The sequence below is a fragment of the Heterodontus francisci genome, chromosome 22 (genome assembly GCF_036365525.1).
Source record: "Heterodontus francisci isolate sHetFra1 chromosome 22, sHetFra1.hap1, whole genome shotgun sequence".
NCBI lineage: Eukaryota > Metazoa > Chordata > Chondrichthyes > Heterodontiformes > Heterodontidae > Heterodontus > Heterodontus francisci.
In genome coordinates, this window is record NC_090392.1 from 53,127,659 (window position 1) to 53,143,940 (window position 16,282).

General features: G+C 42.5%; 1 protein-coding gene across 2 annotated transcripts in view; it reads left to right on the plus strand.

The window, feature by feature from the left end:
* LOC137381372 (endothelial cell-selective adhesion molecule-like) overlaps window positions 1-16,282 on the plus strand; it is a 147,656-nt gene that overhangs the window by 103,942 nt on the left and 27,432 nt on the right. For both annotated transcript variants that reach the window (XR_010977158.1, XM_068053856.1), the window contains exons 3-4: window positions 2,620-2,818; window positions 5,109-5,264. Coding sequence is in view for 1 of the 2 variants with exons in the window: in XM_068053856.1 (XP_067909957.1) it covers window positions 2,620-2,818; window positions 5,109-5,264 (355 nt within the window). In the remaining variant the exon portion in view is untranslated. The remainder of the gene's footprint in view (window positions 1-2,619; window positions 2,819-5,108; window positions 5,265-16,282) is intronic.

A 16,282-nucleotide genomic window follows, 5' to 3' on the forward strand; every position in this document is an offset into this window, starting at 1 on the left:
CAATTTACCTATCACCTGCAAGTCTTTGGTTGTGGGAGGAAGCCGGCACAAACCTGGATATACAATTCTCTATTCTCTCATTAAAGTCATTAGTAAATATGGTGAAAAGTTCAGGCTCCAGAACATTTCCATGGGGAACACCACTTATTACATCCCACACTTAGCTCTTATGTTGTGCTTTTCCATTACACATCAGATGTAACACTTCAAAATGTCACACATATTAAAACAGCAAGGAAATTATTCTTACTATGCTGTTTTCTTCAGACCTCGAACCAGAAACTTACAAGCATCTGTCCATTTGCAAACTTGTCTTGCCTGTAATTGACCTAATTATAGCTTTGTTGCCTTTAAGATACACAATATCCCTTTTTCTTTTAGCTATCACTAGGTGTGCAATCTGATTTATCGTGATCAAAGCCTCGGGAGCTCCACTGGTGACGTTTCACAAAAATGTGTGCGCAGTTCAAGGAGATGCTTTTGAGGATATCAATGCATTGTTTCTGCCTTTAATGCTGTTGGGTTCCTGAGATATGCATCTTTGATCGAGAGGCCCTGCGGCAATCTTTTCTGTTTGAGTAATGGGATAGCAGGGGATCAGAATCTGCCATCTGCCATTCAGAAAGAGCTGAGCAGATATGCTCAGAATGAGTTTCTGATAAATTTGTCCAAAGTTTGATAATTTAGTCAGAAGTAGTACAGGATTCATTGGCTGTCAGGTATCTGTGGCATTGCATCTTAACCCTTAATTATGCAATAAAAAAACCAAGTACAGTCAGCTGCATTTTTAATCCAAAGGGAGACTAACACTGTTTAAATATTTTGCCCTCCAGAATTGTCAGCCATCTAACATTTCTTATGATTCATCTTTTTTATTCCCTGTGCCTTCCCCAAATAAATATGTTTTATGGTAACCCTTCAAGTATGTCATCTGTGTACACATCGCATAAAATGACAAGTCTGACAAGCCTTGCTCCTATCCTTTCCCACTGACCCCAGCGCTGTGGGCATTCAGACTGTGCAGTGATTCACCTGGTTTACCATGAGATTTCTACCAATTTAGTAGGTAATGTCAGAGGCCATGAAGTAAATGCGCCAATTAGATTTGTTTTCAAGATTTGCCTGTGCCGGGAGGGTTTGGAGGAAGAAATCTAAATAGTATGATGGCATAGTGGCTGGGAAAACCGAGATAAAAACAGTAAATTCTGGAAGTACTCAACAGGTCTGGCAGCATCTGTGGAGAGAGAAACAGTTAACGTTTTGAGTCGAAGATGACTCCTCTTCAGAACCAAAGGAAGGTAGAAAATGTGATGGGTTTTATGCTGTTGAAAAGGGGGAGGAAGAACAGAAGGGAAAGTCTGTGATAGGGTAGAGGCGGGAGAGATTAAATGACAAAAGATGTCATGGAATCAAACGCAAAGGAAGTGGTAATAGTTGTAGTAAAAAACAAAATATTTGTCCAGGGAGAGTGTTAATGGCAGAATAATGAACAGCTCTGTCCAAAAACAAAAACATGAAAAGTTTAAGACCGGCGCATGGTTTAAAAAAAAACAAAATGGGGGCCATGGTCTGAAATTGTTGAACTCCATGTTTAGTCCAGAAGGCTGTAAAGTGCCTAATCAGAAGATAAGGTGCTGATCCTCGAGCTTGTGTTGATTTTCACTGGAACATTGCAGCAAGCCAAGGATAGATATGAGCGTGAGGGCAAGGAGGTCTTCAATTCTCTCCCCAGCAGTCTTCTCATGCCACATATTTCCCGGGTTGCTTTTGGCCCTCTGCCAATGATGCTTTATAATTGTCCATTAAGCATGGTTTGGATGATCCTTCAACCACTTTTACCATTGTACCAAGGCTATCCACTTGGCACGTTTCTAAGTGACACACAAGCATTACAGGAATTGTTGCATAGAAATGTTATAAGAAATGTGTGGTAGAACATGATATTTGCAAGACTTTAAAAATGTTTTATGTATATAAATATATGTGGCCCTGCAGTGTTTTTTGAAATTTCGCTCCCAATCCATTACCACCTTCTATATTATAATGTAGCTACATTTATCTGTCTATGTTTTTATCTACCATCAGTTGATGAATTAGTTTTTTATTAATGTACAAAAGATGGTCCTGGAATTGCACAAGAGATTTCAGGAGCTAGTTCCACAGAGTCATCGAGTGGCTACAGCATGCAGGAGTGGTTCACTCCCTCCTGCCTGATTTGCTTGGACTGAGCCTGTTGCAGGTGCAGCATTACTGTACCCTGGGTTGAAGCCCATGAAATCCAGGGGAAGAATAAAGAGTGCAGAGACCCAGTGAAATGGATCTGTGCCCCCTTTTCCCTGACCTTTGCACTCTAAGATTGGGCATTCATAGGGAACAGATCAGAAGAACTGGCTCCTCAAACTTTATCATAAATTGTTGGACTAAATGCTTGGAAATTAGCAGCAACCCTTCATCAGTAGCTCAACGAAACAATGGTCAATCCCAGATTAACACCAAATTCTCATTGATTTGATATCAGTGTATGGAATGTACTGATTTGATTTGCCTATTATTGTATCCAGTCCTTGCCGTGTTGGTAATTTTCCTTTTCAAAGATGAATTTTCCTTTTCTTTTCCAAGATATTGATGTATTCCAATGAGATAGTTGTTGAAGGAGCTACATACAAAAACCGCATAGGTTTCAAGCATTTGATGCCGAACAATGATGTCTCCATATACATCAACAGCACCAATTTGTCTGATTCAGGCCGCTACATTTGCACAGTACACACGTCGATACCCGATTTTATCAGCGGAGCAACTAACCTGTCCGTGCTGGGTATGTATTACAAGGTGAATTGTTTCTAATATTCATGGTGATGATTAAGTACCAAAATGTGGGATCAAGGATTCAATTGAGCCCCTTTAGTAAATAGGCCTGACCTTTTGTGTGGACAAAAGTTCATTCTAAGTGTACTCAAAATTTTCCGGCCCATTTTTCGAGTGTGTTCCAACAGTGCCTTTAAGGGTCTGGTTTGGCCATTCAAAGTCTGATGCAAGTAGGGGGAGTGCATGTGGTGCATAATCTACCCCATTTGCCCTGAAATTTACAGTTGAAGTCCTATAGCCTGCGTAAGGCTTTGAGAAGCATATTTAAGCAGCCTTATGGCTGTTTGAGGTGGACACACTGATCGCCCATTTACAGACCTGCCTGAATGTACTGTCAGACGGCATCAAAGCAGCACCTGCGGTGCCTACCCCACCACCTGGAATTTTAACTGTTGGCTGCCCATTTTTTCAGGGTGAAGCTGGCAGTCGTGAGTTAAATTTCTCCTGCACCGTATTTTCCATCACTATAACAGTTCTAGAAATCCCAGTACATTCTGGGCAAACTCTGTGGGGGGGGGCAGGGGGCAGTTTAAGGTTTAAATGCTGCTCCCATGTGTGCAGAGGTTGATCGGTTTACACTCCTAGGCCTGGACATTTTATTTTAAGCTTCGTGCCTTTCTCTGAGCTGCCCGTGCCAAGACAGTAGGCCACGCTCTGCACTGCAAGGCCAGCAACAGGGGGCTTTTTCATCCCCATCCATAATGAGGTCTGCATCGGCCATCAAGAACTAATTTTGAAAAGGAGTAAATATTAAACAGCTGTTAAGTCCTTCATTAAGATAGTCAAGATGCCTAATGCCAAGTAGGCCCCAGGAATGCCTGGGCCTATGGAAGTCCAGTACAAAACCTACACCTACTTTCAGCGAGGGAGGGAACTGCTGGGTCTAAGAGTGACATGCTGGGTGGAATTTTATGAGGAGGTGCTGGCTGCACCCACCAGCTGGAAAGTCGGGGGTGAACTCGCCACTGCCGGCCCTGGAAGCCATGACTGTATTTAACACTCCTCAGGCAATTAACTGCCTGCAGTTGTGGTTTCTTCCCCAATCTGAGACAGGATGTCCCACCTCTAAGAGCTGCTGGCCAATCAGAGGTCTGACAGCTCTTCAGTTCCAGCAGCGCCACTCATTATTCCGCTATTAACAGTCTCTCTGGACTAATGCTGTCTTTCACCACAAGTATTAACACACGCTTTGCCATTGTTCCAGGACAGCTTTGTTATTTAATCTCTCCTGGCCTATCAAACACCTTCCCCTTTGTTCTCTTACCCCACTCCCCTCCCCTTCACTTGCTTAAAACCTAATTCTTTTCTAACCTTTGCTAGTTCTGTTGAAAGGTCACAGAGCTGAAACGTTAACTTTGCTTCTCTCTCCACAGATGTTGCCAGACCTGCTGAGTATTTCCAACACTTTTTTTGTTTCAGATTTCCAGCACCTGCAGTATTTTGCTTTCATTAAATTCAGCCCTGCTTTCAAATTGTTAATGGGTCTTGGGAGGTGTAGATGGAAGGTTCTCCTGACCCCACCCTCCCCCATTGGAATTTCTGATGGAGGGCGAATGAGGTTGCTACCCAATAGTTCTGGGTTCCACCCCAAATATGTGCTCATCCCTGCCCCAGAATTTCAGGCACAGCATCATTAGTAGAGTACGGAGAAATTGGAGAACTGAAAAAAAATAGCTTTCATAACACATTTTATTTACATGGATTAGACTCGTATTCTTGATTAAATTAAATGCAAATTGGATAGTTTATTTCTGACAATAAGAATTTGGGATCCAGTATATAAATAATTTGAGACAACACATGGTAAGTGTAGCATACTTGGGAAACAGTGACATTTCTGGAATAAAAACACAAAGTGCTGGAAATGCACAGCACCTGTGGAAAAAGAAACAGTTAACATTTTCAGGTCTGTGATCTTTCAACAGTGACATTTCTGGGTTTGTTTTAGGCTAATTGATAGAGATTGATTGCTATGATTAATCAACAACTCCTTTTACTTTTGCATCATGCCACTACCAGGTTGGTAGAAGGTAAACTAAAGGGACCTTGGTCTTTGTGTATCAATTCCCATGTTCCTATGAGAGATTGGAGAGTCCACTCTGAGCATGTGGCAATAGCAAGATTTTGTAAATCATTATGCAGCTCGTAAATTAATTGGTCCTTGCATAGATTCTATTCTAGCATTTGAACAGCCGCCTCACTTAATTTGTATTCATTCTCCCTTCATATGTCATATTCAGTTCCACCCTCCACTCCAAAGTGTAACCATACTGGAAATCTATATGTTGGAAGCAATGTGACCCTAACCTGTCGCTCAGCAATTGGCAAACCAGTGCCCACCTACACATGGCAACGGATAACACCCAAGCCACAGTCCTTTTATCTCTCAGGGCAGAGTGAGTATGAGAAACTGAAATGCTTTTATGCTGTGTTTGATGTAGTATTGGTTAGCTCATGTATAAACTAGAAGGTTCCTAAAACTAGAAGTTTCATACCTTAAAACAGTGACTATAGTTCAAGAAGCACTTCATTTGCACATTGGGACATTCTGAGGTCATGAAAAGCACTGTATAAATGTAAGTCTTCCTTAGAGGATGTGGGTATACTTGTGCTGGAAGAGGATCATGTAGTACTAGGGTTTATGCTGCTAATGCACCAATTTTATTGTGTAATTTTCCAAATCAGCATTTCCGTTGAGATAGTTGTCCTACTTTAATCTCCTCCTCTTGAACACAACATTTCATTGAATCATAAAATCATACAGCACAGAAGGGGGCCATTTTGGGTAATTGTACCTCTGGCGGCTCTTTGTAAGAGCAATCCAAGTAGTCGCATTCCCTTGCTCCTTTCCTCATAGTCCTAAAATGTTATCCCCTTCAAACATATATCAATTCCCTTTTGAAATTTACTATTGAAACTGCTTCCACCAACCTTTCAGGCAGCACCATCTGTAAGTTCCCATCCAAGCCACACACCATCCTGAGTTGGAACTATATCACCATTCCTTCACTGTCACTGGGTCAAAATCCTGGAACTCCCTTCCTAACAGCACTGTTGGTGTACCTACCCCACATGGACTGCAGCAGTTCAAGAAGGCAGCTCACCGCCACCTTCTCAAGGGCAATTAAAGACGATCAATAAATGCTGGCCTAACCAGCGATGCCCACATTCCATGAACGAATAAAAAAAAAGTGCATTCCAGATTATAACCTGCTCTGTAAAACAATTTCTCCTCATCACCCCTCTGGTTCTTTTGCCAATTACTTTAAATCCGTGTTCTGTGGTTATTGACTCTCCCACCAATGGAATCGGTTTCTCCCTATCTACTCTTATCAAAACTCGTCATAATTTAAATCTCCCCTTAACCTAATAACAAAATACTGCAGATGCTGGAAATCTGCAATAAAAACCAAAAGTGCTGGAAATATTCATGTCTGGCAGCATTTGTGGAGAGAGAAGCAAAGTTAATGTTTCAGGTCTGTGACCTTTCATCAGAACTGGCAAAGGTTAGAAATGTAATAGACTTTGAGCAAGTGAAACGGGGAGTGGGGGAAGAACAAAAGGGAAGGTGTGTGATAGGGCAGAGGGCAGGAGAGATTAAATGACAAAGATGTCACGGAACAAAGGCAAAGGAAATGCTAATAGTTGTATTAAAAGACAAAGCATTAGTCCAGCGAGAGTGAGAATAGTGAACAGCTCTGTCCAAAAGCAAAAACCTGAAAAACAAGTTTAAGACAGGCCCAGAGTTTAAAAATAAAATTAAATTAAACTTTAACAAGGCAGTCATGCAGTCTCCCCTTAACCTGTTATTCTCAAAGGAGAATAATCCCAGTTTCTCCAGTCTTTCCACATAACTGATATTTCTATCAGAAGTTGTTCTTGTTGAAGGTTGATTAGCTAATTTGCAACAGCAGCTTCCAAATGACCACATTGAAAGGCCCAGTTGTATTACAGCACTGCAACCAGTGAACACATCTCTGCACTGCCTACCCACTGCCAGGACAAAACGACACCTACAGCCCTTGGTCCCACACCAGCCATTTACATTTGTGCCAGCAGCACCTTGCCTCCAAGTGCAGTGTGCAGATACACCTCTTTGCGTTGGAGCGGTTTTCGTCATATGAATTGGCATAAAATTCACAAACTGCAAGATCCTTTTTGACACCCTCAGCAGCTAGGCTTCGACAAATGATTTGCAGATCCTTACAATTGGCTATAATAGATCATTAACGGACTGATCCATAGGAGAGATTTAAGGAGCAATGCAGCACCCTGCTCAGTATTGAAGGGGAGAGCATCTCCAAGGCTTTGGCATTTTATGGAAAGAGGGAAACATCCTATGGTAACATGCTGCTTTGAGAAACAAAGTATTAGATACAAAGGTAAACATATGGAAAGGAAGAATCGTCATGCGTCTCAGACTTGCACCTTGATTCTCTGTAAACCCAGTCAATCTCATCAAAATGTGAACATGCATCCCAGGTAGGTAGAGTAAAAATTCTTGACAGTGTAATTCCTGATCACGCTTTGTCTTTGCAACCTTGTACATCTCTTATCTCCACAACCTCCAACTTTACTCGGGCTAATTGATAGGGGAAGACAGACTAACATCTTATTCTTTAAGGGGCAATAGTATGTATTATGCCGTTATTGACCTTTCCTTCTGTTTGTGTCACATTTTTGCTTTACGGTTGAAAACTCTCAACTCTTTCATTGGCTAATTTTGGTCACAAAGCAACAGCAGTAAGGTGAGATTGTCTCAGACCTCAAGATTTAAAAAATGTTGCTAAAATTCTGTTGAACTGGATCCATTTCACTAATATGATTGTGCGGGATCATGAAATTCTTTCCTTTTACGGGATTGGTGATGCAGGGAATTTACTCTGACCTTTCACCTTTGGCCCTTCACCTCTGAGATCTGGCTTGAAATAGATGGAGTGAACATCTTGTCCTGTGTTATGACTGAGACGGGAGGAGTGCACTGTCTTTCTCTAGTTCCAGTTCTCCACAGGTCGCAACATATATTTAAATATTTACCCAGTTACCGATACTTTTTATTTTGGAATAAAATCCACCAACCAGGTTTCTTTAATAAACAACAAAATTATCAAATTATTATAAAACAAGGCGTATTCAGTAAAGATGCAAAGCATGAACACATGGATTGAAATATGAAAGTTTCCTTGTAACTTAGCCCAACACACACACATCTGTTAAAGAAAAAGTTACGAGGTTTTCTCTGTAGAGATCTCTTTACAAAAAAATACAAAAAACCCACTTTGGCTAAATACTTGTGAATTATTGAAGGAAAAGGAGAAGATATGGAGTGATATCAAGTATCCCTTTATTCTGGTGTCCTAAATACATGTAGATGGCTGTCACTGGGATCTTTTTGGAGCAGTTCTCTTCAGGCGACGTCGAGGATTAGTCTGGCAGGTTTTCCAGGCGAAATGCAGCATCAGGGGTTTCAACTATCACACTGGATTTTCAGGGTTTCTCAGAGAGGTAGAGAAAAGATAAGCTGGTTTCTTCTCTCAGCAGGTTGCAATCCCAACTGACTCAAAACAATATCCAAAACGAAAGCAACTCTTGACCACCATAAAACTTGACATGTCACTACTCCGTAAGCAACTCCCCTAGTCACCAAGGCTGTTGTTGTTTATTTAGTTTAAGGCATGTGACGTCCAGTAAGGTTTGTCTTTAAACAGAAATCTCAAGTCCTTCCAGTGACATTTAAAAAAAAAAAGTCCAGCATCTATGGAATCACTTCAGTCCCAAATGAATCCACAAAATCTTCACAAAATATTAAAATGGAAGTACTTTCATAACATCTGCCTTTTAGCAGAAAGGGGCCTAGGCAAAATTATTTTAGTCAGGTTGACTAAAATTCAGTTCATAGTAGACAACATCCTATAAGAGAAAATTGCCTCTAATTTGACATAAATTAGTACTCTCACTCTAAGACATCACAAGATGAATGTTGCATGAATTGGAAAAATGTCACACTGATGCAGTAAGTGGTGTTTAATTTAAGTTGGGGCCCAGTAGATGGAGGTGTTTGTGTAACTATGTAATAACTGACACAGGACTATTTGATGCCTAAAAGGTGAAGAGTTCCATTCCACAACACCAATAGTCCTCACCCGAATGAGCACAAATTAAAAAGAAATTCTATTGTGTAAAAACATAAATAAGCCGAATGCAGCAAACGCAAATCCAAATTAGTGCCATTTGGAAGTCAAATGTATTTGCAGGACATGCCAATGAAAGAATTCGGTATATAGTCTCTGGGTAAAGAAAATCAGCATCATTGAGAATCTGTCCTGCGCCGCAATGGCTACCCTGATCAGATCATCTCTCGCTGTATATCACAGAAACTTATGAACGGGCCTAAGGCCGTCATTTTCGGCTCTGAAAAGTACCCAGTCCACCTCAGATTGCCCTGGAAGGCTAATGTATCCCAAAACTTTGAGCAACAGGTGAAGCTAGCTGTTTCACGCTGCTACTATACAATAGTAACATATGTGGTGTTTTCCACTAACAGGATGCTGCTGTCAAGCCAAAAAGACATTCTGCTTATCACACAAATTAGTAATGTGGTATATGAATTTCAACGCCAGTGTGATGCTAGGTATGTAGGCCGTACATTTCAAAGACTGGTGGATCATATCAAACAGCATGTCCCTTTTGCTGTTCGCAATGGGCAAGGTACAGACCGTATCCAACCAGCCCCGTGATTGCAAAATTCAAAACACGGTGTCCAACATTAGATGTGATTCCACGATTGGGCAACATTTGCTAAATAATCCTCAGTGTGCTAGGAATTATGCTGACATCCAATTTAAGATAGTCAATCGGGTTTGCAGTGAGGGATATTTGTGGGTACTCGAAGCTACATATATCCATACACAGGGCCCTGTTCTTTGCAGACAGAAAGAACATGTACACACATTGCATCTGTTTCAGCTAAACAAAATAAGTGACAGCCATGTTGGTTCATTCCTCAGGGCAATGCCTTGACCAATCAGAGTCAAGCTGCCTGATTTAAAATTCTTGGCAGTTAACTGTCTGTCATTATAAACTGGTGTATTCACCATGGCAAAGCCTCGACCAATCAGAATCCACCTGCCAACCAATCAGTACTCTCTTCTTATGCAGTAAAAATTTTTGCTTTCCCTCACATTGGTATTCTAGTGAATTCTCCTGATGAGTGCAAGACAAAAAGCTTCAACAAAATGCCTCTGTTTTCAGCAATAATCTGTGTTATTGTATCATTTACTGAAGTATGATGCTTGGTTTAGGATTATCTTGTGCCTGTGAGTTCAACTAGTTGCAAACCAGACGCTTACATCAAAGAGTGTGAACTGGAAATTCGTGGCAAGTCACGAATTAAGTGAGTTTCGTCGGTCCTCGGGAAGATGGTGTGCTGCAGTTTTATGGGTCAGAAAAACTGATCTGATAAAGTGGCATTACATTGGAATCTGAGAAAAAGTCCCATTAGGTCAAGGGATGGGACTTGCTGATTTGTATGGAGAAGCACAAAATAATTGAGAGGATTTTTCTTGAAGAAATAAGTTAATTTTCTCCTTCCTTAGCCATCTCACAGTACCCATCTCTTGCATCTTCCACCTCTCTCAGTTCCCATCCTTGCGTTGTATATAAGCACAAAAATGCAGTGTCATAGTATGAGAAGGGTATTGGGACTTTTTGTCCATCTGTGGATCAGTTGAGTGCAGAAACCCATTCCCATGCCTAAAGTTTCCAGACTAAACTGGTGAGAAATCCATGCAGCTTGCCTTTGCCTATTGTGAAGTGCATGCCAACTCCAAGAAGGACACACCACACATATCTATGGCTAGAGAACATGGATGCTGGGGGCAGGGTGGGGCTCCGGAGGGTGCAAGAGTCAAGTTCATCCAGTGAAGATACACAGCTTACGAGCACAGAGCACTAGTACACTTCCTGTCATTTGTCCAACTAGAGGCCCCTCTTTTTTAGTACTTTGTCTTGCAGAGAGGTTTCTGGAGCTAAGTAAGAAGAATCCCAGTCCCCTTTAGGTTCCATGAATAAAAGAGTCTGGCTGATTGATCAACAGCAGCACCCTGGAGTACCATGGACTTACCTCATTCACAATCTGGATTACTGAGGCTGCCGCTGAGGTTCATGTCTCACATTACTAGACTTCTCATCATGGAAGAAAACACTTTATCACTCATCCCTCCATTCCAGATGCTGATCAATGGACAATTGAAGTTCGGGTCCTTGCTTGGTGAACAGATAACAGGAACTCTTTCTGAGTGGCATGGTAGCAAGAAAACTCAAAACATGAAAGGCACGACCTCGAGTTTTTTTTTATTCGTTCATGGGATGCGGGCGTCACTGGCTAGGGCAACATTTTTTGACCATCCCTAATTTCCCATTGAGAAGTTGGTGGTGAGCTGCCTTCTTGAACCGCTGCAGTCATTGGGGTGTAAGTACACCAACAGTGCTGTTAGGAAAGGAGTTCCAGGATTTTGACCCAGCGACAGAAGGAACAGCGATATAGTTCCAAGTCAGGATGGTGTGTGGCTTGGAGGGGAACCTGCAGGTGATTGTGTTCCCGTGCATCTGCTGCCCTTGTCCATCTAGGTGGTAGAGGTTTGGAAGGTGCTGATGAAGGAACCTTGGTGAGTTGCTGCAGTGCATCTTGTAGATGGTACACATTGTTGCCACTGTGTGTCAGTAATGAAGGGAGTGAATGTTGAAGGTGGTGGATGGGTTGCCAGTCAAGCGGGCTGCTTTGTTCTGGATGGTGTCGAGCTTCTTGAGTGTTGCTGGAGCTTCACCCATCCAGGCAAGTGGAGAGCATTCAGTCACACTCCTGACTTATGCCTTGTAGATTGTGGACAGCCATTGGGGAGACAGGAGGTGAGTTACTCGCTGCAAAATTCCTAGTCTCTGACCTGCTGCTGTAGGCACAGCATTTATGGGGCTTGTCCAGTTCAGTTTCTGGCCAACGGTGAGCCCCAGGATGTTGATAGTGGGGCATTGGTAATTCCATTGAACATCAAGGGTAGATGTTTAGATTCTCTCTGTTTGAGATGGTCATTGCCTGGCACTTGTGCGGCATGTATGTTACTTGCCACTTATCAGCCCAAGCCTGAATGTGTTGCTGCATCTGGACATGGCGGCAGTTATTTCATTTAATTATTAAATGACGGGCCTAAAAGTTTTCCCTTTATATTTTCTTGTTAACTTTTATTCATCTGAATGGTACAATGTAGAGTCATAGAGTTATACAGCACAGAAACAGGTCCTTCGGCCCAATGCATCTGCGCTGACCATCAAGCACCCATCTAATCTAATCCCATTTTCCTGCACTTGGCCCATAGTCTTGTATGCTATGGCATTTCAAGTGCTCATCTAAGTACTTCTTAAACGTTGTGAGGGTTCCTGCCTCTACCACCCCTTCAGGCAGTCTGTTCCAGATTCCAGCCACCCTCTGGGTGAAAAATTCTTTCCTCAACTCCCCTCTAAACCCTCAGCCTTCTCTGGTCCAAGGAAAACAACCCCAGCCTATCCAGTCTCTTCATAGCTGAAATGCTCCAGCCCAGGCAATATCCTGGTGAATCTCCTGTGCACCCTTTCCGGTGCAATCAAATCCTTCCTATAATGTGGTGTCCAGAACTGTACACAGTACTGCAGCTGTGGCCTAACTAGCATTTTATACAGCTCTATCATAATCTCCCTGCTCTTATATTCTATGCCTCAGCTAATAAAGGCAAGTATCCCATATGCCTTCCTAAACACCTTATCTACCTGCGCTGCTGCCTTTCGTGATCTATGGACAAGTACACCAAGGTCCCTCTGACCCTCCGTACTCCCTAGGGTCCGACCATCCATTGTATATTCACTTGCCTTGTTAGTCCTCCCAAAATGCATCACCTCACACTTCTCAGGATTAAATTCCATATGCCGCTGCTCCACCGATCTTACCAGCCCAACTATATCGTCCTGTAATCTAAGGCTTTCCTCCTCACTATTAACAATACCACCAATTTTCGTGTCATCTGTGAACTTACTGATCATACCTCCTATATTCATGTCTAAATCATTAATGTACACTACAAACAGCAATGGTCCCAGCACTGATCCCTGTGGTACACCACTGGACACAGGCTTCCACTCGCAAAAACATCCCTCAACCATCACCCTCTGTCTCCTGCCACTGAGCCAAGTTTGGATCCAATTTGCCAAATTGCCCTGGATCCCATGCGCTCTTACCTTCTTAACCAATCTCCCATGCGGGACCTTATCAAAAGCCTCACTGAAGTCCATGTAGACTACATCAACTGCTTTACCCTCATCTACACATCTAGTCACCTCCTCGAAAAATGCAATCACTTTTGTTAGACACGATCTCCCCATGACAAAGCCATGCTGACTATCCCTGATTAATCCCTGCCTCTCCAAGATCAATCCTGTCTCTCAGAATTTTTTCCAATAGTTTCCCTACCACTGACGTTGGACTCACTGGCCTATAATTACCTGGTTTATCCCTGCTACCCTTCTTGAATAATGGTACCACATTCGCTGTCCTCCAGTCCTATGGTACCTTACCTGTGGCCAGAGAGGATTTGAAAATTTGTGTCAGAGCCCCTGCTATCTCCTCCCTTGCCTCACATAACAGCCTGGGATACATCTCATCTGCGGGGGGTTAAAGTTTTAGGTCAATATGATATCAAAGGATTGCTCATGGTTGATTGAACCAATACACTTTGAACTTACTGGCCCACTTTAATTTCACCAGAGGTTCAATCAGTTTGACAAAGGAAAAGGGTAACGGAGCAGCCTTGCTAATCTGCTGCAGTTGAACAATCCACGACAATGCGCCATTTGTACTAAAACCTCTGAACCCGAAAGCCATTCTATGTACTTTTGGAGTGGTGGAGTGGGGTGGGGGCGGAGTCGGTGGTGCTCAGGACTAAATATTGACAATCTCTTCATGTTGTGCCAATGAAAAAAACATTTTTGTGCTTTTGTCAGCAATGAGTACGTTTTCCTCCACTTGCTAATATTAGCAAGAGGAATTTTGCCTTATTCTCATGCAAACTTTATTTGCTAAAACTAGCAACTGCAAGGAAATGTATCCACTGCTGGCAGCATCAAGACCTCCCAGGTCAGGTATGTCACAGGCCAGATGCAAGTAAGCTTCCCTCTACTCTGTGCCAACAATGTACTTTAACTACAACCTTAGAGCTCCCTCTACTGCACCATTGTGAACTTTCTATTCTCCAAACCAAGCATTTGTGAGTCAGACTGAATTAAGGGATAAACTGTGAGCAGATTTTACTTTTGTGCTCTGGGTTCATGACCACTCATTTTAATGGACCCTTTACCACCAGGAGAGACAGAGAAGACTTTCATCCTGTCTTTCTGGGCTAGGTTTCAACCAGGGTCCCAGGGATGAAAAGATATTGGAAGGTGAAATTACGCTCAGTCGTGTCCATTTTTTGGGCACGACACCATCTTGGTGAAGGGGATAGCGTGCGTGCACATAACATCCATTGTAAGCATGCAGAGTAGGCAGACCATGACATCAATCAACATAGAACTATCATTTGATGCCAGTGCTCCCATTTTGCAGCTTAATGTTCCGGCTAATGTCCTCTCAAGTTCGCACAGCTGAACACGCATTAAGTAGCAGGAAGGACTGTCCCCGACCAGTGCTATTTAAAGGGATTATCGACTACTTCCAGGATAGCTACTTGTTGATTTCACCCCTTCCCCGTCTTTCCCCCCCCCCCCCCCCAACCCCACCACCTTCCACCCTGGCTGTTGCTACAATTCTACACATTTTTGGTGCTTTTCACAGTTGTTTTAAGTTTCAAAAGTTTACAGGGAGTAGTGCGACAGGTGTTGAAGTACTTTCAAAATAAAAACAGGATGTGCCCGTGTTCTGCCATAGTCAGTCATTGCTGATTGTTGCACAGCGCTTTTCTGAATTATGCAGTACCGCCAGCAGCCATTATGTACCTTCCCTTTAAGACTGTGGGCTAGCTTTATGTAGTGCAGGCTAGCTTTTGGTATCGCTAGCAAGTAATGATATTGGGCCCCCTGCTGATGCATGCCGCCAATGAATAGCATGGTTAGCACTGACCGAATGCAGAAGTCATTATAATGAGCAGGCAGCGTGAAGTTGGAGCATTCAGACCTTTGTGTCTGTGCCAGCTCTTTAGTAGAGCTGTCCAATTAGTCCCACTCCCCTGCTCTTCCTCCATATCCCTGTGAAATCTTTCTCTTCAAATAATAAGTTTCCTTTTGAAAGTTATTATTTCCACCACAGCTTCAGGCAGCGCATTCCAGGTAACAATGCATGGTTGAAAAAAAAGGTTTCCTCATGTCTCTTCTGGCTTTTTTATCAATCATCTTAAATCTGTGTAATCTCTTTACAATGAAAATGGAAGGCAGAAAATTAATGGATGAGTGTGGAAGACAGAAGAAACAAAGGTTAGAAAATAAAAAAAGAGTTTGACAGTGCTCAGGGGTATCTATTTCAATGCAAGGAGTATAGAAAATAAAGCAGGTGAGCTGAGGGCACAGATAGACACTTGGCAGTATGATATCATAGCTGTTACAGAAACATGGCTTAAGGAGGGACAGGAATGGCAGCTCAAAGTTTCTGGTTACAGGGTTTTCAGATGCGATAGGGAGGGGGATAGAAAGGAGGGGGAGTGCCACTTTTGGTCAAAAAAACTATTACAGCTGCGAGGAGGGATGTTATGTTGGAAAGTTCATTAAATGAGGCCATATGGACTGAGCTAAGGAACAAAATAGGGGCTATCACACTGCTGGGAGTGTACTATAGACCCCCAAACAGTCAGAAGGAGATAGAAGAGCAGATATATAGGCAAATTTCTGTGAAGTGCAAGAACAATCGGGCAGTAATAGTAGGGGATTTTAATTACCCCAATATTAACTTGGGATAGTTTTAGTGTGAAAGGAATTGAGGGAGCAGAATTCTTGAGGTGCATTCAGGAGTACTTTTTTGGCCAGTATGTAGCAAGTCCAACAAGAGAGGGCGCAGTTTTACAGAATCGCAGAATTGTTACAGTGCAGAAGGAGGCCATTCAGCCTATCATGTCCGTACTGGCTCTCTGAAAGAGCTATTCCCTCAGTTCCATTCCCCCGCCTTCTTCCTTTTCATATAACTGTCTTATTCTCTTTTTGAATGCTTCAATTGAACCTGCCTCTACCATGTTCTCAGACAGAGCATTCCAGACCTTAATCACTCGCTGCGTGAAAAAGTTTCCCTCATGTCCTTTTGTTTTCCTTTTGTTTTTCCTACCAAATACTTTAAATCTGTGCCCTCTCGTTCTCGATCCTTTCATGAGTGGGAACAGTTTTTCTCTCCATCAACTCTGTCCAGATCCTT